Raw genomic sequence first — 22,277 nt, 5'->3', positions numbered from 1 at the left:
AAGCAAAATCTGTGTTCTAGTCTAAGAAAGCAAAGTTCAGGTTCTGATTCAAGCTCACTTGAAGACTTTTCTGGGTTTAGGTATGTATTGAAATCTAGTTTCCATCCACTGAAGCAAAGGTGACTCCAGATAATTCCATCTGAGGCTACACCAACCAGCCTCTGCCATCACTTTCTGCAAACAGAGGGAAGTTAGTCTGGCAGGGCCAATGGTGGTATTAGAGAGAAGATCAGGGCCTTGATTAAGTGGATCTCCTCAGTTTCCTGGAAGTGGTTTTGTAGACAAGGTTAATTTTTGGAATAGCTCTCACCATGGTATTTGCATATTAATACAGTCAGTAAATCCATCAACTGCAATTAGTGGGCATTCTGAGACATTAACTGCTTTGAAGTATCACTTATCTTCTAACAGATCAGTAAATGATTTTTTTCCCCCTCCCAAGCTTCTCCATATAGAAATAGATATAAATACTCTACTTTATCCCAGGAAAAAAAACTTTAAAGCTGGATTTTAGTTGCCCTTTTCTTGGCAACAGTGGAATTGGTTCTGGTGGAGTTCAGACATTGGGGTTCCAAGACTGGTTAGTGAAGATACTGGGATAAAGACATGTACAAACTGATATCTAGCAACTTAATGACTAATTAATCAGAAAAACTCCTCAGAAAAGAGAGCAGAACACCACCAGTGGCTACCAATACCAGTGCTCCTGTGTAACTGCTTCAAAAGCAGATGCTGAATGACCACGGTCACTGGAGCTCCAGCTAAAGGCCAGGTTGGACGGGGCTTGGAGCAACCTGGGCCAGTGGAAGGTGTCCCTGCCCTGGCAGGGGTGGCACTGGATGAGCTTTAAGGTCCCTTCCAACCCAAACCAGCCTGTGATTTTATGAAACCAAGGGTTCCCTCCCCTTAAGAAATAAATGCACCTAAAGTCTGGCCCTCAGTGTGTGTCCTACTGTCTCTATCTGCACATTTTTAGGCTGGCAAAATCACATTTCAAGCCTGAGATGAGTCTGAAATGTCAGTCTTTGAAAACAGATTATGTAAAAAGAATTTCTCATTTGGAAATGACATTTTAATCTGCAAATCCAGCCAGAGCCTCTGTGTAAGAAATACAGAGAAGTATGTTCCATAAAGCCTCAATCACCCATCAAAACCTCTGTTGGGAGCAGGCTACTGCTTTCACTGGCTCAGCAGCTTTTCAAATAAGCATCTGAAAAGTTCCCAATACTGAATGTCTTTTCTAGCCACAATCTAAGACAAGATTTGACAAAGCCCGAGAGAACAGATAAGATACTATTAATCACCAGATAAGTTGTGTATTAAATGGATGTACTGTGATACTCTTTTAAAAGACTCCTTTTGAGACAGCTCCTTCCAACAGACCTGCCTTAAGGTTCTAATGAAGTGTTGACACAAGTCAGTGTGAAAACTGCTCACTGACCTGTTTGTCCGAAGTTTAATAAAGGAATTTGGTGACATTAAGATCTGCTCTGCTTCCACTCCTGGAGTGACTAGGTGAAGTTTTTCAAACACCTGGAAAATAAGAGGCATTTTAGCTTACTGTTCTGTCCAGCAAGGAATTTATTTCGTTTATTTAATCTTCAAAACAAATGAAACACAAATAGAACTGTAACAACTTTTTTTTCCCTTGATAATATATATGGTGAAAAATGACAACTGAATATGAATATCTCAGAATGGGAGAGGTAGTATCTTATCCAAACTACTCTGAAGAGCATTTACTTCCAGGGCTATGGCTAAACTAAGAAGCAGCATGAAAACAGAAGACTTCTCTAGTGAAATGGTATTGGAGACCCCACATTCACCAGGCACTTTAGACTCCCCCGAGGCTGAGCCCACAAACTGAATGCTCACATGAGGAACATTACACAAAAAAGAGTAAGGGCTCAAAGATTAACCAAAGCTGGAGCTACTCCTTTGCATTTCAAAATCCTGACTTCAAATACAGACTTGAATTTAGTTCTGAAATAGATATTTAAGCATTAACGGTGAGGAAAAGCATCCTACCTGAATTTGGATCTCATCGGACAGCTCTCGTGCCATGTTGTAGAACTGGTTGGCTGCAGGATCCAGGACCTTCACAACTACTTTGAGGCCTGTTCTTCCCTTTACTCTGCCATAAACATCCACTGCGAAGTTGTATTTTGCAGGAAGCTGAAAAGAAGCCTTGGGACAGGAGAAAGGGATTAAAATGTGACTTGTGGGAAGAGCAGACCCTGCTAAAGAGGAAATACCCCCCCCGAGCTGACAATCACTCAGGGATTTTCAGAGTGCAGGCAACACCACCTTCTCCATTCCCCTTATGTGGCAGTTCCCTTTTCCCAACATACACACACAGGCAGGGACACACACACACACACACACACACACACATTTTACCTCACTGTGCCTTGTCTTGACATCCAGAGTGTCCCTCTTTGTGACGGACCAGTGGAACGTTAACCCTGGCACAGCATTGCCAAAAGAGAAAGGGGTCTGACTGCTGGTGATGCCCATGACATAAACTGGCATCTAGAAACAGAGAAACCAAGCTGCTTAGGGAATTCCAGCATGGTGACAAATCCCCTGCACACAGCGAAAAGAATTAAAGTTCATTGATAAAGAGATGGTGTCTCATGAAGAAAATGGTTTGGCTGCTGTTTATGCTGCAAGGATGTATCACACAGAGGACTCAACCACCAACTTGTCATAAGTCAGTTTTGATTCCTTCTCATTTGGTATGCTCCATGAACACAAAACAGGGATTTTCAAGCTTTTATTTTTAATCTTCAAAGCAATTCATTCACTTGGGATCAATGAGCTGCAATCACTTGCCATTTTGGAATGAGTAACTAACAGAGGAATATAAAGTCTTCAAAAATAAACTTACAGAAGATAATTTAAGCAATATCTGTTGTTCTGGGTATAACAGACACACTGGACATTGTCAGCACACAAAGGAAGTCTCCACTGCAACAGAATGAAGATGAGAGAACCATCCTCCAGATTAAAGGAGGGCCTGAATTCCTAAAATCTGGTGCAGAAGGGAAACTTGTTTTGAATTCTGTTTTAGTATCACAGAAAGGTTTGGGTTGGAAGGGACTTCAAAGCTCATCTCATTCACCCCCTGCCATGGGCAGGGACACCTTCCACTAGCCCAGGTTTCTCCAAACCCAGTCCAACCTGGCCTTGGACACTTCCAGGGATGGCGCAGCCACAGCTTCTCTGGGCAACCTGTGCCAGGGCCTCCCCACCCTCACAGGGCAGCTTCTCTCTGCCAGCACATTCCCTCCTGCAGCAGCCCTGGTGCCACTGGGAGCTGCAGTGCCATCACCAGATGGTCTGACAGGAATGGTCCCAATGTGCAGCTCAACATGTTAAGGCAAGAGAAGCAAATCCCAAACCAACTCACCTGAGTACCAGTTTTCATCCGGGTAATGGGTGCCCGAATTCTGACAGCTGTCAGCTGTACCACTTCCACTTCCACCTTGTCCTGGAAGGGAGGAAGGGAAAGCATTGTAAGCACCTGTCAGATGGGGACTAGGTTTCACTTTCAGGCTCTAGCCACTATTTTGCCATTATCTAATCACTGTTGCCATGTGATTTGCATGTGACTTGTCAGCAAAAACACAGATGGACAAATTCAGTAGGGCTGTAAACAACTACAACAGTATTAACTTTACATTGATAAACATTTTAAAATGCCCCCTAAATTGAAAAAAGAAGCTCTGCTCAGAATTAGTGATGCTATGAATGATGGAACTGAGAGGTGACAGACAGCAAGGGACAAGATCATAGCGGTCCCCAGGAGAACAGGGATGAATAAACCCAGGCGGTAAAGGACGACACCGAGAGGATTAGAAGGCAATGAGGATTGCAGAGCAGCAAAAGGAACAATCCAGAATAAAAGTATGGTATGTGTGACACTCTGATGTCTTCTCTTCACATATCCTGACTTTCCTGATAGATTTTATTCCTGCTATCCACTGGGAAGGAAAGGTCAGACCTGGAACCTCACTGGGCAGCAGATTCAGCTTTCAAGTTCACTTTGCCTCCTGCCACAGCATTGGGGCAGGCTGCTGCCCATGCATTAAAAAGCATAGATTCCTTTATATTTTATTTTTTTAAAAAGTCACTTTGTCTCCTCTTGGCCTGTGCTGACATCTCTCAAGCAGCAGAGCTTTATGGTTCACAGCAGCTGTGCTGCCTTGACCTCAAAGGAATAAGTCATAAGATTTGGCCCAAGTTCTGGTGCTCTGAGCCTTATGCAAGTGCCAGGGACTTGTGCTCTCCTACAGGCCTGTTCAGCTCCCTCATGCTCAGCTGTAGGAAATTCTAAGGACACACATTCTGAAGGAGTACCAGGGATTCACTGCTGGTACCTCTAGACAGGCTGTCCAGAGCACAGCACACGTGAGAGCTGTGACAGAAACTGCTGTAGCTCAACAGACAACATGTTTCTTGGGCTACAGTTGCCTTCTGGATCCTACTGACCTAAGGCATGCTAAGCTGTAAGGGGATGCAGGCAAGGACAACCTCCTGCTGTGTTAGAAAAGCTTCTTTAGATGGGCTTTTCTAGATGCACTGATCAATTTTAAAGGTACCACACAGGGCATAAAACCTCCCTGGGTTATCTTAGTTTAAAGCACACCAAGATTTACCCACCTGTTCAAAGTAACCACCCGTGCCAGCACACTGCAAGTTCACAGGCCAGGGAGTAAGAAACACTGTGTTTTCATCTTCAGGAAACCAGGGAAGTGCACAAGATAACACTGCTAATGCAACAAGATTATCTGCCCCCTTTTAGAGCCAAAGCCAGGAGTCAGAGAGCCTCTTTCAGCCCCAAACATTACCTGAGACACCACCACGAGTCTCCCTGTCTCTGCATCCACAGCCTGCACCACTGCTGTGACCGTGGCACTGCCCATGGCCACGCCCTGCACCAGCCCCGTGCTGTTCACCCGCGCCACACGCTCCTCGTCCATGGAGAAGATGATGTTGGACAGCGGCTGGGGGCCTCCTTCAGAAGTGATCTGTCATTAACAGCACACACAACAGCTCCCATTAACCCTGCAGGTGCTTATTGCTCCTGGTTAACCCTTGGGGGCACTCCCCTCCCTGCTCAGCACCACAGTGTCCCCAGGGAAAGGCTGCCTGAGCCTCCCCGGGGCAGCTCAGGCCTTTTTTCTCCTGCACTCTGGTCCCTGCAGGACGGGAAATCTGTGAGCTGAGCGCACAAGTGGAGCACGAGCTTCAGAGAGTGTCATAGGCCGATGCCATCTCCACTCCAGGAAGCTTCAGAAAACTTTCCCTCCCTTTCTCTTCCCCACACATGGTAGAGCTCTGCTCCGTGCTGCAGTTTGTACAACTACCCCACTGTGCCTCAGGTCATGGAGGTGACAGGTTTATCCAGGCTGTGCTGGTACTGAACACCAGGAAAGCTGATATTCCCTTGACAAAAACAAATACAAACCCTTTGATCCAGCAATCCACCAACACAGAAGGTGGCTCACAAATGAAACTATTCTTGTTCAGAGAAGTATTCACCACAGAAACATAGAGCCAGAATGGTTTGGGTTGGAAGGGACCTAAAGTTCATGGGCAGGGACACCTTCCACCAGCCCAGGTTGCTCCAAGCCCCATCAACCTGGCCTTGGACACTTCCAGGGATGGGGCAGCCACAGTTTCTCTGGGCACCCTGTGCCAGGGCCTCCCCACCCTCACAGGGAAGGATTCCTTCCCAATATCCCACCTAGCCCTGCCCTCTGGCAGCAGGAAGCCATTCCCCCTTGTCCTGTCCCTGAGGTCCCTGTCCAAAGTCCCTCCCCAGCTCTCCTGTTGGTCCACTCAGTCTGAATGCAGCTAAATTGTCAAGTTGAATATCTACTGCTGAAAAACAAGTTATGAAATATTTATTTTACAACAGAAATTACAAAAGAAAGAAAATATGTCAGAAGAGGCCTCACCTGAATCGTGGCCCCAATAATTAGGGTCACTTTCCTTGGCAGCAGCCTAAATGGGGGAAAGACCTAAAAACAGAAATAGGAATACTTGTGTTCAGGGTATTTCAATCAGATAAATTATGTCACAAAACAGTACAAGTGTAAAACTGAGCCTTTACTTGCTTAATTACAGTAAATTGAGCATGCAGAAAAACTTAACTCATCACTTGCAGTTAAAAGCCACTGAAATCCTAAACAGACTGGCATTTGGGCAACTTCTGAACAGAATGATCTTGTTTCTGGCAAATTAATTACTGTACTTTAACTATAATTTATATATTCCTATTCCACCATAATAAAATCTATCTGAATTTATTTACTTCAATCTGCTGTGGAGCAGAGTTGATTCTTTGTCCTTTTTTGTCAGCCACAGTTGCCATAAGACTCGTCTGCCCAATGGCCATGCCATGCACGAGGAAAGCAGCAGTGTGGTCATCCAGAGCTTCCCTGAGGGGGCTGCAGCAAGGAAACACATGGAACAGAGAAAACCAGGGAGGAAATCACTTCAGAACAAATGCAAAGGACTCACTTAGTACACAGCAGTTTTATCACAAGGCTAAGTGACCATGGCTTAAGCAAAATTAAGGTAACCATCACCTTTCTACAGATAATGGCTCTTTGCAGCCTGTGTTTTACCTTAACACTAAATACCTGAAATGAAAAGGAAAGAAGTAACAGACAGAATGAGTTTGGTATCATCATATGTGTCTTCACCTGACATGATTTGCCAAGTCCCTGCTTCCAAGATGCACAAAGCTCCATTAAACATTACACTCTATGAATTGTCTCATTCAGCAGTCAACAAAATTCAGACTGTTAGTTTAGGCAATTTTCCTGACAAATAACCATTTTTTACCATTTAACAGGTAATTAAGACTTCACAAAAATAAAATAAATAAAACCTCAGCCACTGTATGCCATCATGCCTCCAAGCCAATACCTTTACTCATTTTTTGCTTATTCTTATTCACAGGTTAATAAAAAAATCCATTAACTTACACAAGTGAGACAATCTGAGATGCTGCTCTTAGACTGAGGTCCATGACAGTGAAGTATTTTGCCAGAAAAGGTTTCTTAGAGCCATCCAGAACTCTGACATAAGCCTTCACTGTCTTTCCAATCTCCACCTGAAACACACACATCCAGTCATTTTTCGTTTAAACTGTTCTTATTTAATAACATAAACGTTTTCATTTGATTTTGTATTACACTTGTAGTAGGGGAGGAGAGATAGAGCCCCAAGGTTAGATTAGCACTGATTTTAAAGACTAATCCCTGACAAGTAGAGTTAGTGTCAAATGAAATAAATGAATTCAGGTCTTTCAGCTAGTAAGGGCATAATTAAAACATCCAGAAATATCAACACTTATTTTGTTTAAGGCACACCCAGGCTGGCAAGAGAAATGAGCTGGGACTTTTCTTTTTGTTCATTTTTAAAACCTGACATATGGAAAATGACCTTAGGGCAAAACCTACTCCTAAAAGAATTGTTCACATGAACTTTAAATACAAGGAAATGTAAATGAGCGTGTCCATATAAATTATGGATTAACATACTGTGTAAATGCAAAAGTTGAGATTGCTGCCACACAGAACATGAGTAAGAGACACCTGATATTCTGAGACACTTATAACCTAAAGGGATAAATCTGGGAGGAAGAGACAGAGACACAAGGGAGATCCTGGTGTTTCTGGGTCGTAGCATCTTGTCCCTGGCTCATGACTCTGTCCATGAGCAGCACTCGGGATCAGGGCAGGCTGGATCAGCCACTAAAGCTGGTTCTAAGGCACCAACCTTGTCAACAACTCGGACATACAGCTCTTGGATATCAGACACATGGATTTCAGCTTTAGCTGGGGCAGGGAAAGCCAGGCACAAGTCATGAATCATTACAGTCACTGATCCTGGAAGCAGAGGCTGCACCTGCAATGCCAAAAGAAAACTGCATTACAGCACTTACTTTCATTGTTTGTTGCTCATAGGATAAAATTTGTATCCCTTTCCAGGCAGAAGCAGTTGGATGCAGAAATTTCCAAGCCTTAGACAAAGAATTCTTCAGCCAAACTAAAAGTAAAGCTGTAAAATGTATATAAAAAGTATTATGCTACTGAGCCAGTGCAAACAGCCCAGGGCAGCAAGTGAATTAATGGATCTTCATCCAGAACATTCTGGCATCCTGTTACTCTTCTGCCATCAGAAGGGGAAAAAAACCACAACTAATCATTTACAGAAATGAAACTTTTCTGAGTGACATGAAAACCAAAATGATAAGGAAAAAAAAATAACCAAGGACAAAGATTATGCCTATAAAGCACCGGAATTGCCTCCTGCAGGATTCGTACTCTACCCAACGCTCTTCATGCCAATGAGCAGCCAAAATCTGGTGGTAGATCCTCCCAAGGAAGAGGATGATTGACAAATCAGGTTTATCTTTAATACAACTATTATTTCATTGGTTTTGAAGACAAAGAATGTACGCTTTACACCAACAAGAATAAACAGTGAAGAGACCTGTGCTCCCAAACTCCAGCCCTCAGAACTGGGCACTCATCCCAAAGGCACCTCCACAGCCTTCCCAGGGCCACGCTCCCTCACTCAGCACCTCTGCAGTTCTCCTGCACCTGCCTGACCTTCCCAGCCCCTCAGGGTGTTCTCTTCACCTCCAGAGGCACCTTCCCTTTGGGCAGGGACGGCACAGGTTGGGTGTCCCGCTCTGAACTCTGCCCAAGGGCTGGGGAGCAGCCAGGCCCCAGTTCAGAGGAGCTCCACACAAGTCCCAGCATCACCTGCAGCACTGCAGGAGCTGCAGCTGGAGCGGTGGCAGAGCTGACACTGTGTGCTCTGAGGGCACCGCTCACTTTTGCCTCACAAGAGAAGGGGATGTGAGGTTTTACTAAAGGTCAGCTTGCAGAACAGCAGCAGCTCCCTGAGTGCTGGGCTGGAACACAGAGCCCTGGGAAGCAGAGCAGGGAGGAGGCCACGGGGAGAGAGATGGAATGGAGCTCAGCTGGGCTGGGAGAGCAGAGAAGGAAACCAGCTGAGGGCCAGAGGGGCAACTTTTAAAAACTGTTCCTGTCCCAGCTCCCCCTTGTGTTCTCCCCTCCCAGTGGTGACCACTGGTTCCCCAGCACACAGGGGTATTGCACTGGTAAGACTGTTCCTCCTGCTGCCACTCAGGCCCAGAGAACTCTGTGCCAAACACAGAGGGAGATGGACACAACTGATCCCTGGCAGCCCTGCAAAGCCTGGGAATCGCTGCTCCAGATAACTTGAGTTGAGTTTTCCAGAACAGCTTACTGCCAAATCATCCTCTGCCAGCTTGGCTGCTCTGGCACCTGTCTGGCACAGCCTGACACACCAGCCTGGAGCCTGCTGATTTCCCAGACACACCATTCTGTTGCCTTCCATGGAAAAATCCATGGGATTTAACTCCAACACAGCACATAGGATTAACAAATTTGTAAAATGTTGGGGGATGGTATTTTTTTAAAATGTGTTAAAAAGTGTAGTCTTCTCTTCTTTAATCTGAGGGGTAGATAAAATCTCTTTTTATACTTCATAAAGCCCATCTTGCTGTCACTGCTCCACTCCTTTATTTCAGATGAGAGCAGTGAACTTATCTTGTGTACATCAGCTGAAGCACTGCTAAACCCATGAGGGTTAAACTATTAAGAGTTTAAGCAGTGCACTATGTACAAAAAGCAGCTCATCTCTTCTACTTTTCCCCCACCTCTGTGCCTTGCTGAGTTGTGCCTTCACACTTGCAACAGTTAGAGACAATCAGAATGTTTCACAAATTTCTAGTTTCCACCTTAATTATCATTATTTCACAACTTCATCAACATTATTTCTTACAGGACAAATCTGTAAATTATAAATTTGTAAAGGCTACTCTTTAAAGCAACTTGTGTCATTTTCAATCCTTGACTAATGAAAGCAGCAATGCAAACATATCCTTCTATTGTTGTTCATGACAGAAAGCGTTTTATATCCTGGGCCTGGATGAAGTCAAGAGTAACTGTAGTTTAGTTGCATCTTCCAGTGGAAAAGTGCATTTCAAAACTAATAGGGAGACCAGAAATAAACTCTTTAATAGATACTTATTCACACAGTCAGGATGAAAGACAGGGATAAAAAATACCCTGAAACAGCATTACAGGATAGAAGAATTTGAAGGTTTCAGAAGTATTGGCTTACAGCAAATACTCCAATATTGCTAGAAACCAACTGATTTTTTGTGTAACACTTCCAAATAATTCTGTCACATTATTTTTCGCTGTGTGTTTGTGAAATCAGGAACATTTTACTGTAAAACTGGAGTGGGTGAAGAACTTGGTACTGGCTTTCATCTTACAGAGAAAACACATGTGCACCACAACTGTAATGGAACAAATTCCTATTCCTGACACTGCCTGTGCAAAGATCCCCTGCCTGAACCTGACTGTGACAGGCAAAACCATCCAAAATCAGCTACTGCCTCTCCATCCACACGAACTGGAGAATGCCCAACAGAGCTGCAGGACAACAACCAGGTCACCAAAGAGGCATCAAATCACCAAATACTGCACTCACCAAAGCAACACCTCGAGTCTCCTCATGGGTCACTCTCACAATGTTTGGCACACTGGTGTTAATGAAAAAATATCCAGAACCTTCTCTGATGAAAAGTTCTGCCTGCAAAACCAGAAAAACATCCAAAATTAGACTGTATCTTTCTAGTCTACTGCTAAAACTGGTTTCCTTACACAAATTATGTAATTTGAGAAGCTTCCCCCCTGCAGTTAGAAAGCAGCAGGTAACTCCTCACCTGTATGTCAGGGTGGCTGTAAATGGAGACATCAGCAGGGCTCACTCTGACATCCTCCACAAGGATCAGCTCAATGGTGGCAGACACTGGGAGCAGAGCTTCATACTGGAACAAACAATTGGCTGTTACAGCAAAGAGGCAGAAAACAGTGCAAGTCCCTTGTTAATGCAGGGAGGATGTTTAAAGCAGGTGAACAAAGAGCCAGAGCTGGAGAAGTTCAGGTTATGAGAATGCCCCAGGATCTAGTGACTGGCTCAGCTGCCACCCCCCCCTCTGCAGGTGAGGCCACACACAGGGCATGGCCTCCTGTTCTGCAGCCCTGGCAAGACAGAGGACAGGGGCCCCCACCCTGATGGTGCAGCAGGGTCAGTGAATCCAGTCTGACATGCACAGACAGGGTATTACCTTGGGGACATGCCCTAAGTTCATTCAGAATGATAAAAGTTAGTACAGAAAGTTTTCTACTTCTAACTCATCTTTTTGAGATTCTTCTTAGCAGGCTACCAAAAGAAATTCTTCCTTAAATGTAACTACACAAACACTGGACCAGATGCACGTTTCATCTCCCACTCATAACAACATTAGCTTAGAAAAGGAAAATGGTTTTTAGAGGAAGTTACTGTTCTGTACCCATTTCACCTCATTAGTAGAATTATTTCCTTGATGTAGAAAGGATGTCATCTTTCCCTAATGAGATAATAGGGCATTCCACTCAAACATGGAACAGCAATCAAGACATCTTTAACACACCACCTCTACCAGATCTTTGGTTTTGGCTGCAAGAAAGAAGTGTAAGTATGGGCAGGTTTGAGAGCAAAACAGAGCAGCCCATTGCCAATGCATCTAAAAAAGCAGCCAAGTTACCTCATTTAAAGAAAAAACACAGGAGCCTACAAAGTGTGGCAGAACTGGTATCTAGAACTACTCTTCAACTATGGAAAAGATTCCTCCCAAACCTTAACACAAGAGATCAGAACTTAAGTGGCATTTCCCACTCTGAAATCCAAGAAACTTCTCTGAATTCAAGGCAAAATTTAGAGCATTCACTTTTCTAATGATCCCTAAAAGTAAGATAGAATATTGAATATTGGGCTAATAGAGCAGGGCACAGTGAGTTACAAAATGATTGCAGAACTCAGAGTCCATACTACAACTCAGATTTTAAGAGCAAAAAAAAAGAAACAGAACCAAATATCTCAAACATCTTTGGTGGCAAAATAACTGTGTCTTCCAATGTCGTGATTCTGACCAAATTGTAGCCAAATTCTTTAGGGGAAATGCACTGACACCACACCTCCCAAGAGTAGCAGACTGGAAACCTCACTGAAAAGTCAAGAACTACGTGGCAAAGCAGATCTCCTCCCAAAGAATTTACCATCCAGATGCCAAACATGGGCCACACTGCCAGGAATGTGGCCCACAGGATATTTCACATTACTACTGCCCATCTGGTACCTGCTTTGAGTCAAATACTGTATCCTCTACCTGCATATTTTATTCTTTACCTCAACTCTGTTCTCAAGGTATCTGATTCAGAACTGCATATCATCAAAACCCACTTAAATCTTCCTTAACAAAATTAAACAGAAATTCAGTTTAGGAAGCAGGGTATGTGAAGTCAGTTACTGTGCACATCAGGTTATTCCACAGGCTGAAACCTGCCTTGGCATTCAGTTTGAAAAAGTGACATAAACAGAAAGTTGCCATCTGTTTACATCTGCCCTTTGTTCATCATCACCACCTTTTGCCATTTTTCTCCCCTATGCTGAGTATGTTCAAACTAAAGTATTTCAGAGAGTGGCTAATGACTTGTAAAATGAGAGCCTGGGCTTCTGGCTGGCACTGTACAAAGGAGAAGTCTCTCAGGAAACAAAAAAAGAGCATTAGTCAGAGCCCAGACTAACATATGGTCCACATGAGGAATCAGTCAGCTTTGGCTTTGCTCATGCAGAACTTTCCCACCCAGCTCTGCAGTGGCAATAATCCATTTGCTTTCCCCAGTGACAGCTGCACGAAGCACATGGTTGCTTTAGTGAAGGACAAGCAGCAGAGATTCACCAATTCATTAAAAAAACCTGACAAGAAACAAAACCAACTGAAACACTTCTTTGTAATCCCCTTGCCCAGACGGTTCAAAAACTCCCAAGGACCTGGATGTATTTGCTATGGAAAGCAGCACCCAGTGCAGAGGAAGGCAGAAAAGGCCAGAAACAAGAATAAAAGCAGTTGTATGACCCTGTCTCCAGGACCAGCCATGGAGCTGCTTTCTTTGTACCTTGCTCTGCACCAAGGAAACAAATACACCTCAGGACCACTGGGCACTAATCACAGGAAAACGGCACCAAAACCCAGAGCTCTGTTACCTGTGTTTTCACTCTGGCTGCCTTGAGGTGGGATTGCTGGTACCCAGTGGCAGTTGCAGAGATGGCAGCTGTCCCAAACTCACGATGAACTACAACAGTTTGCAAGCCTACAATCCAACAGAGGTGAAAAACAAACTGCTTAGCTCTTCTAGTACCATTCTCAATAGACAAGAAGTCTGATTCTTTTTTTCTGCCCACCCCCAAAATAGCACACACTAAAACTGTATGTTGATGAGAAGATGAAATATGACTGCAGATTACAGTAATTTCTTTAATCAAGCTCAGTTATTACCAGATTTAATCCTGATCTTCTTCAAACAATGGAATGCTCATCTAAACCAACTCATACCATGCATTTTCTTCTGACCACTCCCATCCTCCTTCAGAGTCAGCTCCATTGGCATATCAGGCTCAATATGAGCAAAGGCTGTTTTTGTTGACTCCCAGACAACATGCAGAGAGCTGAAGTTATCAAATTTACTGCCTTGCTGGTCATAGGCAGCCAAATCCAGGACTGGATTGCGATAATTTGAGACAGGAACCTGAAAAAGAAGGAATATTTGGAACTGAACAGATACAAGAGGATTTCTTAATCATCAAAACATATGTTTGAGTTCCATGAGATTTACTGTAACACTATTACATGAGGCATGTTCATTAAAATGAGCCATCAATGCAAATCATTAAGCTGTACTTCAACTGCAAGGGTTTGGTTTTTTTGAAGGATGGGGGTTTTTTTAGCCAGTGAATTACCTTAAAACAAACAAACAAAAAACCAAACCAACAACAACAAAGTCGGACTACAGCTCAACTACATCGTTTAGAACTCAAACAAATAAGGAAGAACACTGCTGTTCATGAGAAGCTCCAATCTGGTGCTGTGAAATGCATTACAAGAGCAGTGTGTCAAAGGAGGCTGAACTGACACGTGATGGGGCCAGAAAGGCAGGTGAGCTCTGAAGTGACTAATAATACACAAAAAACTTCTCATCTTGTTATTATACAGGAGCTACTTAAAATGATTCATCAACTAAACAAGCACTGCAGTTTTAGGAAAGGAGGGTGATTTTATATTTGTCTGGGAATATCAACATGACAAAACACTGTTTACTGAGCAGAAAACATGTGACAACCCTCCTCAGGAGAGAGAATACAGAATAAAAATGAAATAGCAAAGTTCTTCAAGCATGATTCTCTACACATATGCGTTGTCCATTGACTGTGACTCAGGGGTGCAAAGCTGGACACCTCTGATGTCACTGTATGTGCTTCCATGGAGATCTTCACATCAGCAAAGTTTGTGCCTTTGCTGGTAACACACACACACAGATGGTAAAATATGTCTCTACATGCTCAGTGGAACAGTTAGATTACAATGAAGTGGTATAGAGAGCAAGTACTTTCCTCAGAAAGAGTTCCTGGAAATATTTCCCCCCTCCTTTTTTAAATAAAAACTAATTTTATCTCACAAGTCAGAATGGCTTCCTCACTGTGACACTTGGGTGAGAAGCCACAATCCAAATGCTTTGAGGTATATTCCTATTTTCTGGTAGGTCCCTTTATGCACCTGTTTGAATGATCACTGCAGAATCACAGAATCAAAGAATGATCTAGGTGGGAAGGGACTTAAAAGCTCATCCAGTCCCACCCCCTACCATGGGCAGGGACACCTTCCACGAGCCCAGGTTGCTCCAAGTGCCATCCAACCTGGCCTTGGACACTTCCAGGGATGGGGCAGCCACAGCTCCTCTGGGTAACCTGTGCCAGGGCCTCCCCACCTCACAGGGAAGAATTTCTCCCCATTATCCCATCTCTCCCTGCCCTCTGGCAGTGGGAAGCCATTCCCTGTGTCCTGTCCCTCCACCCCTTGTCCCCAGTCCCTCTCCAGCTCTCCTGGAGCCCCTTTAGGCCCTGGCAGGGGCTCTCAGGTCTTCCAGGAGCCTCCTCTTCTCCAGGTGAACCCCCCCAGCTCTCCCAGCCTGGCTCCAGAGCAGAGGGGCTCCAGCCTTGGGAGCATCCCCGTGGCCTCCTCTGGACCTGCTCCAGCAGCTCCACATCTGTGCTGTGTTGGGAGCCCCAGAGCTGCACAGAGAGCTCCAGGTGGGTCTCACAGGGCAGAACAGAGGGGCAGAATCCCCTCCCTGGCCCTGCTGCCCACACCTCTCCCACTGCAGGAGCAGAGAGGGACACCAGCACTGCCCCTCCTGGAGCAGGTCAGCTGCTTTATTTCACACGTGGAGGTCCCACCACTGATCTTTCTGTTATAGGAACACTTCCCTTCTCTCACCACTTGCTTGTTTTGCTGCAGCAAAGGGCAGGAGAGGTCGAGCTGGGGACTGCCATAAACAGGGATCAGGGTCAGCCGGGAAGGGACAGCACAGATGAACTTCACCACAGCAGCTTCCACCACAGGGAAGGGGTTGGTCACTGAGGGGCTGTTCCCAACTGTCAGGGCAATAACCTGGAAACAGGCAAATGAGGAAAGAGAGCTCAGGCATGTTCTATTTCCACAGGCCTCAGTTACACTCTGATGTCAGAATGAACAAGCAAAAATACGATTCTTGGGGATTTACAGCACCATTAAGACACAGGAAGATGGAAAAGGAGGTGCATATTTCAAGCACAGTTCTATACCACTATCAAAGTACTATTCCTAGGAACTTTTCCTAGGTATTCCTGTTCATTACTATCAAACTTGATTCACAACAAATCTCTTGTAACTTAAAAAAAGGAAACAGCAGGTGTTCTTCTTGCAGAGTGAGAACAGAACAGCCAAAAGACAATATTTATAGTCACGTCACTGTGTTTAAAAACATCTTGCCGTTTATTTTACATTCCTTTTTTAGCCTCCAGCAAAACAAAGTGGCTCTAAAGCCAGAGAAGGGTATCCCAGCAGGCTGAGGCAGCTCTGGTTCCCTCATCCACTAATGCAGTGGTGCAGACCATGCAGGTGTAATCTGTGGCCAGCCAGCCAATGCACACACAGTCCAGACATCAACAACAAGAGCTGTTCTTTATGGATTTGCACTCACAGAAATAGCTCTGCTTTGCAGAGGTTTCACTGAGGAAGTCAGTGGAATTTGGCAGCCCCACCAAAATGCTTAGGCCTTGCAGAATTGCAGGAGGAAAACATTAAATCAAAGCTAAATGCTTTACAGACTGGGGAAGATGAATAAAGGAGGATAAATCACTTCTGCATGGTGGAGAAAACAAGACCAGGTGGGAAATGACTACGACCACGCTCACAAAGGCTGCACAAATAGCAGAGCAGTAAATTCCTATGGCTGTCATTTGTTAGAATAAACAGAATTACCCTGGAAGGTAATGTGGTTAAGAGGAGCAGGTCAGACAGAAGAGGCAGCTTGCTGCAGTAACCTTCTGCTCTGATCCTGCTTATGCAAGCTGAAGCTGCACTGATCAGGATGTTTAGTGCATCCCACAACATAAGGTTTCCATGACTTGGGTTTATACTGCAATAAACCCACCATAAACCACTTTATAACATAATGCTGGCAAATGCTCACTCTAAAACCTGCACCGGCATCACAATGCATAAACAATATACTTACCCAAGTTCTTCACTGGCTTATTATAAAAACAACCTCCTATATAACAGCTGTATGGTACCATCAATCTGCCTGGAGCCTGTTCTCAGCTGCCTGAGCTCAGTGTTTGATGGAGGGCAACATAAACACCTCCTGGCACCTACCTGCTCTTCCAGGCTGTTGCACGACACTCTAACCCAGTGCTGGTTGTGGTTTTGAGAAGTAGAAGGGCCAAGTAAAGACAGGAAAACACTTTCTGCATCCTCAGCAGTGATGTTCCTGAAGAACTTGGAAGGTTCTTGGACCCATGGTCTAGGTCCTCCTTCAAACAACATGTCTTTGGAGGAACCTAAAGTCACTAAAGCAACAGATGGTGGATCCACAGCCTGTAATGAATAATGACAAATTAATAGTTCTATTTACACAAGAACAGAGCTGCACCAAAATAATTACCATCACCTACAGGAATTCTGCCCAGTTGGATTATAATCAATGGAATGCACGGATCCAAAGGAAAGTTTTATCTGCATTCTGATCACATCTCCTTCATGAAAAATTAGAGCAGAAGACCCTTAACATACTTTTCTGAGCACAGAGAGTATTCTGCTACACTTTTAAATAGACAGTACTTTAAATGAATGAAATAACGTCAAATTGTACTTTCTCTTGACAGTGCTCTCTCCAGCACAGTTCTGTGTATGTAATTATTCTCCTACACAAGTTTTATTCAAACCTCTCTTACAAATTCTGCACTTATGTGTATTCCTGTGGGGCAGCCTGTGCTGTTCATCATCACAGCAATTAACCTGACATTTAATACACAAAAACCATTTGTAGTTTGTGTTTCACAACATCATATTACTTTGGTGTTTAGTAAGGAAGAGCAGCTAACAAAATTCAGTTCTTTCCATAGGTGCATTTTGAAAGGAAGAGAGAGAAGGCGAGGGTTGGCATAAATGTTCCTCTTTCCTCCCATTTACTCCCTGGTTGTATTTGTAATATTAAGTTAAAATCCCATTAGAAACCGATGAGATTTAGTCTCAAGTGTCTGCCTGCCCTTGGACTGTTTATCTTTCTCCCACTTTTTAATGCTGTAATTTATTTATTAATAGATGTCTGACAGAAAAATGTTGCCTTCCCTTTCTAGGCATCATAAATATTTCATTCTACAGAAAGGAGGGAAAATAATGTGGAAATCACTGTTCTACACTTCAAAGAAAGAGAAGTTCTTCACTGAGACATCTGAGCACAGCTTATTTTTTTTAAAAATGCACTTAATCCACCCCGCTTGTCACCATGACCTGGCTCTGTCAGGTACCTCAGCATCATTTCACTTTATACATGAAAAGCAGCTTTACAACACCTCAAGGGGTTTTGCTAATAAATGTGAATGATACCACAGACATGAAAAATTCCTAATTGGAAAGATTATGCTTCTCTCTCACTGCTGCCAACAACAGAACAGAAAGTGTACATGCTCTCCTTAGGACATCTCAGCATCTTAAATAGCTGAGCATCATTATTTGAAGATATTTGACAGAAAAGCATATTTAAACTGTAAAATCATCATTATAGTCACAAATTTCTATCATTTGCACTAACCTTTTTTCCAGATTTGGGGGAAAAAAGCTCTGGCCAAATGCACTAGACTCCAGCTCTGCAGAGTCAGTGCTGGTCTCTGAAGATGAGGTACCATAAGCCTCCTGTCTTGTATTTCCATCTACTGCTCCTGGCCAACAGTGAAATATAAAACCACCCACCTCCTTTTTTGAAGATATTTATTACATAATATCAGCTTGCTCTTTGTCGTTTAAAGGCGTTTTAGCGATGCTCCAGGAGCAGTGCCAGCAGACTCACCCTCAGTGGCAGGAAGGCGGCGATGGCGATGCTGGCGCTGAGGTGGACGTGCCCGTGGGTGTAGCTCACCACCAGGGTTGTGTACCCCTGAGCTTCAGCTCTCACTCTGACTCCACTGCAAAAATCAGCAGTTGGCTTAAGTCTTCCTGTCAGATAGATTAAAAATATATAAAAACATGTTTAGAGAGCAATGCTCAGGTATATTAATCAAGTTCAACGTGGCTTTTTGAAGGGAGCCTACAAGAGAGCTGGAGTTTTTACAAGGGTCTGGAGTGACAGGACAAGGGGGAATGGCTTCAAAGTGACAGAAAGCAGGGTTGCACTAGAGATTAATAAGAAATTCATGGGTGTGAGGGTGGGGAGGCCCTGGCACAGGTTTCCCAGAGCAGCTGTGGCTGCCCCATCCCTGGAAGTGTCCAAGGCCAGGTTGGACGGGGTTTGGAGCAACCTGGGCTAGTGGAAGGTGTCCCTGCCCATGGCAGGGAGTGGCACTGGATGGGCTTTAAGTTCCCTTCCAACCCAAGCCATTCCCTGGGTCTATGATTGACGGTTCTGTGATGATTTTTCACAACAAAAGCAGTTCCACCAGAAGTAAGTAGAGATTTGTTCTCCAACCAAATGGGTAAAAACAATCCCTACTGTCTTTCACATACCAAAGCATCTTTCAAACATCTTTAGTTTCACACTGGCCTGATCAGGACATGAGTCTTTACTCTGGTACAAACTAATATAACCTCTCTCTTACTGAATATTTTCATCTTGCTGTAATAAGATGAAAGTGGTTTGTAATTAAGCACAAAAAGTCATCCTGCTTAGCCAAGCTTTCCAGCTCAAGGGAAGGTATTCTCATGGAATCTCTTCACTTACTTAGAGGACACTTTGGAGCTTGGGAGGGGTCTGTTTTTAATTTTTTTTGAAACAAACACTACAACAGCATACTACAGAGTGACATTTAACATTGCTGCCTCTCAGGCAGAGAGATGGTACACTGCAGATTGGTTTTACCTGGCACAGGAAAGAGCTTCCATATAAAGCCACGTGGGAAAAACTAGTGAATACATGTGAATAACATACTGAATTCAGAGGTCACAGAACAAGCACAGTGCCAGTGTCCACCTGGCCCAGCAACACTAATGCCAATCTTTAAAAATAACAGACATACCTGACAAGAGGCATTTCTTAAAGAAATGAGCTTAGCAATGGCAGAGCTTTGGCAAGGTTAAGCAGCTGATTGTCTTAGTCCCTTGTGGGCAAACCATGAACAGTGTCTGTATAGAACTGAAAGCACTGATGGACAATTTGGGCAAAGCAGTTGTTAATCAGTGTTCCTGTCAGAACACAGTATATGTGGATCCCTCCCATAAGAAATCCATCAGCTTTGTTACAGCCTGTTAAAGCAGGTTAAAAATACTAAATCAGTAGAAAGACATAAGGGAGACCACATATTATCTAAATGACTGCCAAATGCTTTTAGAGTCCCCCAAACATCAGAAGTATCAGAGGGAAGTTCTGCGTAAAAATGTAAATGCATCCTCAAAATAAATCCACTCTGATCCCCCCTCTGAAGTCAGAACAGTCAGAACTGAAAGGAGATGTGTGACAGGAACATCTCCCTTTAACTTCCACATCAGGGAGGGGGTCAGATCACCTTCGAGTGGGCTGAACACGCCCTGGTTCTCCACCTCCACCTGCAGAGCCAGGTGGGAGCAGTCCCGCAGGGGGATCAACGCGCCCGTCTCCGTCGTGAGGCCGTTGAGCCGCAGGGGCAGCTCCAGGGTTTGGCCAACACGTGTTTCCACCTGGCAGGGAGTGAATTCCATCCCACTGGGTTCAGTGACATACACCTGGAGGGGAGAGACACAGCACAGAGGCATTTCAGAGCTCTTTGCCCAGAGCAGCCCAAGCCCACATCACCTTGGTGACCCTTTGACTGCCCCTCCCATAATTCTCTCTTCTGCTTTGCTGATTTAAGGTGTGGACCAGGCTGTGTAGTATCTCCAGGAGGTCCCATCACCAACTGGGACAGATTTAAAACCCAACCCTGACCTTCACATTTTGACTTTTTCACATCTGAGCTAGACCTGGCACAGTGAGCAAGGCTGCCCAGCCTCCATCACTCACAGCAGCAGGGATGTAGACATTAAAGGAATAATGACCCAAATATTTCCTCAATGGCTTTTTTATCTTCTTTCTTGCATTTCTGCTGGTAAAACTTTATAGATGTCCAGAGCTCAACAATTCCACACAGTAATTTGCAGACATCTAAAATAAGTGAACAAGCATCTACTGCCTAATCCAACAACCTTCTGCTTCAGCAAGTAATCTTGGTTTGTATTTCCATCTGTTGATCCTGTACTCAGCTTTGTTCTTCTTCAGAGAACTGGCCAACAACAAAATATAGAAAAAGATTGGCAGCAATAGATGTTCCATGCTGTTACAGAGGGTGGGGAGGCCCTGGCACAGCCCAGAGAAGCTGTGGCTGCCCCATCCCTGGAAGTGCCTAAAGCCAAGTTGGAGTAACCTGGGGTAGTGGAAGGTGTCCCTGCCCATGGCAGGGGTGGGACTGGATGAGCTTTAAGGCCCCTTCCAAGCCAAACCATTCCATGATTCTGTGGTTCTATAGCTGGTATGTTGATGAACAAGCCTTAACTGCATTGTTTTTCTGATTTGTTTTTCCATTAAAGAATCCACAGACTGACCACATATTTCATAACAATCACTATGATCAAAGCTTTTATTTGCAACATCTTAACTACCTAATCTTCTGCAAATGGCTTCAGGACACCAAACCATATGGTAGAGAGTTAAAGCTGTAATCTGTGTGGATTGACTACTCCTAAAGTACTACTACTAAACTTGCTCACCCAGGTCAGTAAACAGAACTCTGCAGTTACTCTGTGAAGAAAGCAGTTCCTAACACAAGAACAAAGGAATTCAAAAATAACCTATTCAGATTGTGCAACACACTGCTTTGAAAGCTCACATGGACACAAGGACTTTTTCTGTCCTCAGGCTTTGACTTATGCTTGAGGATAACAAGTTTTAGCTGAAAAATCTTCATTCCTCTCTCTCTTGCTGTAACTGCTGCACTGCTAAAAAGCAGCACCCTGGGTTGTTCAGTGAATTATTTCAGAGCAAGTCTGTAAACTAAATTCTGAACAGATTTTAATTCGTGCCACTATTTTAAGAATTTCAGTCATTTTAAGGATGAAGTTTAGTACCTCTCAAACTCATTTTGCAGGATTGACATAAATACTCTGAGCAAAACCCCAAGCTAACTTGCCCCTCAAAAACCTAGCATTAGTAGATGAAGCTGCTCCAAATGAAATTTAGTTAGAAATATCTTTCCCAAAACACATAAACTAAAAACGCTGAAAAAAAGAAAAGAAGGGGGGAAAATGTAGGAAAAATATCTGTTTCCATAGTTCCCTCTTCATTATGGGACAGACTCGACCAAACACATTTTTCAACACTTCTGTGTTGAACACTGCAGAGATTAAAATCCTCCATTTGTGAAGGCAGCAGAGTAGTGCTGCTTCCCAGCAGTAAATATGCACCACAGTAGTATTTGTAGTTTGTATTCTATCATGTTACAGATCCAGCTGCTCTTAAAAGCCTGCCAAGAATTTCATTAAGGAAATTTATTTGTGTCCAAAGGATAGAAGAAGATATCTCCAAATCAGCAACACTCTGAAATCAGAA

The 22,277-nt window shown here is 44.0% G+C and overlaps 1 protein-coding gene across 1 annotated transcript in view; it reads right to left on the bottom strand.

Moving 5' to 3' along the window:
* Window positions 1-22,277, bottom strand: part of NUP210 (nucleoporin 210) — a 61,682-nt gene that overhangs the window by 13,137 nt on the left and 26,268 nt on the right. Inside the window, exons 13-29 of the mRNA XM_027748490.2 lie at window positions 20,224-20,419; window positions 18,576-18,721; window positions 16,883-17,104; window positions 15,461-15,634; window positions 13,523-13,715; window positions 13,174-13,280; window positions 10,811-10,915; window positions 10,576-10,677; window positions 7,798-7,926; window positions 7,002-7,129; window positions 6,323-6,458; window positions 5,967-6,029; window positions 4,854-5,033; window positions 3,413-3,493; window positions 2,401-2,532; window positions 2,029-2,187; window positions 1,442-1,533 (exon numbers count right to left, since the gene is read on the bottom strand). Of these exons, the coding sequence (XP_027604291.2) occupies window positions 1,442-1,533; window positions 2,029-2,187; window positions 2,401-2,532; window positions 3,413-3,493; window positions 4,854-5,033; window positions 5,967-6,029; window positions 6,323-6,458; window positions 7,002-7,129; window positions 7,798-7,926; window positions 10,576-10,677; window positions 10,811-10,915; window positions 13,174-13,280; window positions 13,523-13,715; window positions 15,461-15,634; window positions 16,883-17,104; window positions 18,576-18,721; window positions 20,224-20,419 (2,345 nt within the window). The remainder of the gene's footprint in view (window positions 1-1,441; window positions 1,534-2,028; window positions 2,188-2,400; window positions 2,533-3,412; window positions 3,494-4,853; window positions 5,034-5,966; window positions 6,030-6,322; window positions 6,459-7,001; window positions 7,130-7,797; window positions 7,927-10,575; window positions 10,678-10,810; window positions 10,916-13,173; window positions 13,281-13,522; window positions 13,716-15,460; window positions 15,635-16,882; window positions 17,105-18,575; window positions 18,722-20,223; window positions 20,420-22,277) is intronic.

Source organism: Pipra filicauda, unplaced genomic scaffold (genome assembly GCF_003945595.2).
Source record: "Pipra filicauda isolate LSUMZ 115617 unplaced genomic scaffold, ASM394559v2 scaffold360_size730234_pilon, whole genome shotgun sequence".
Classification (NCBI taxonomy): Eukaryota; Metazoa; Chordata; class Aves; order Passeriformes; family Pipridae; genus Pipra; species Pipra filicauda.
This window is presented reverse-complemented; position numbering and strand designations above follow the sequence as displayed.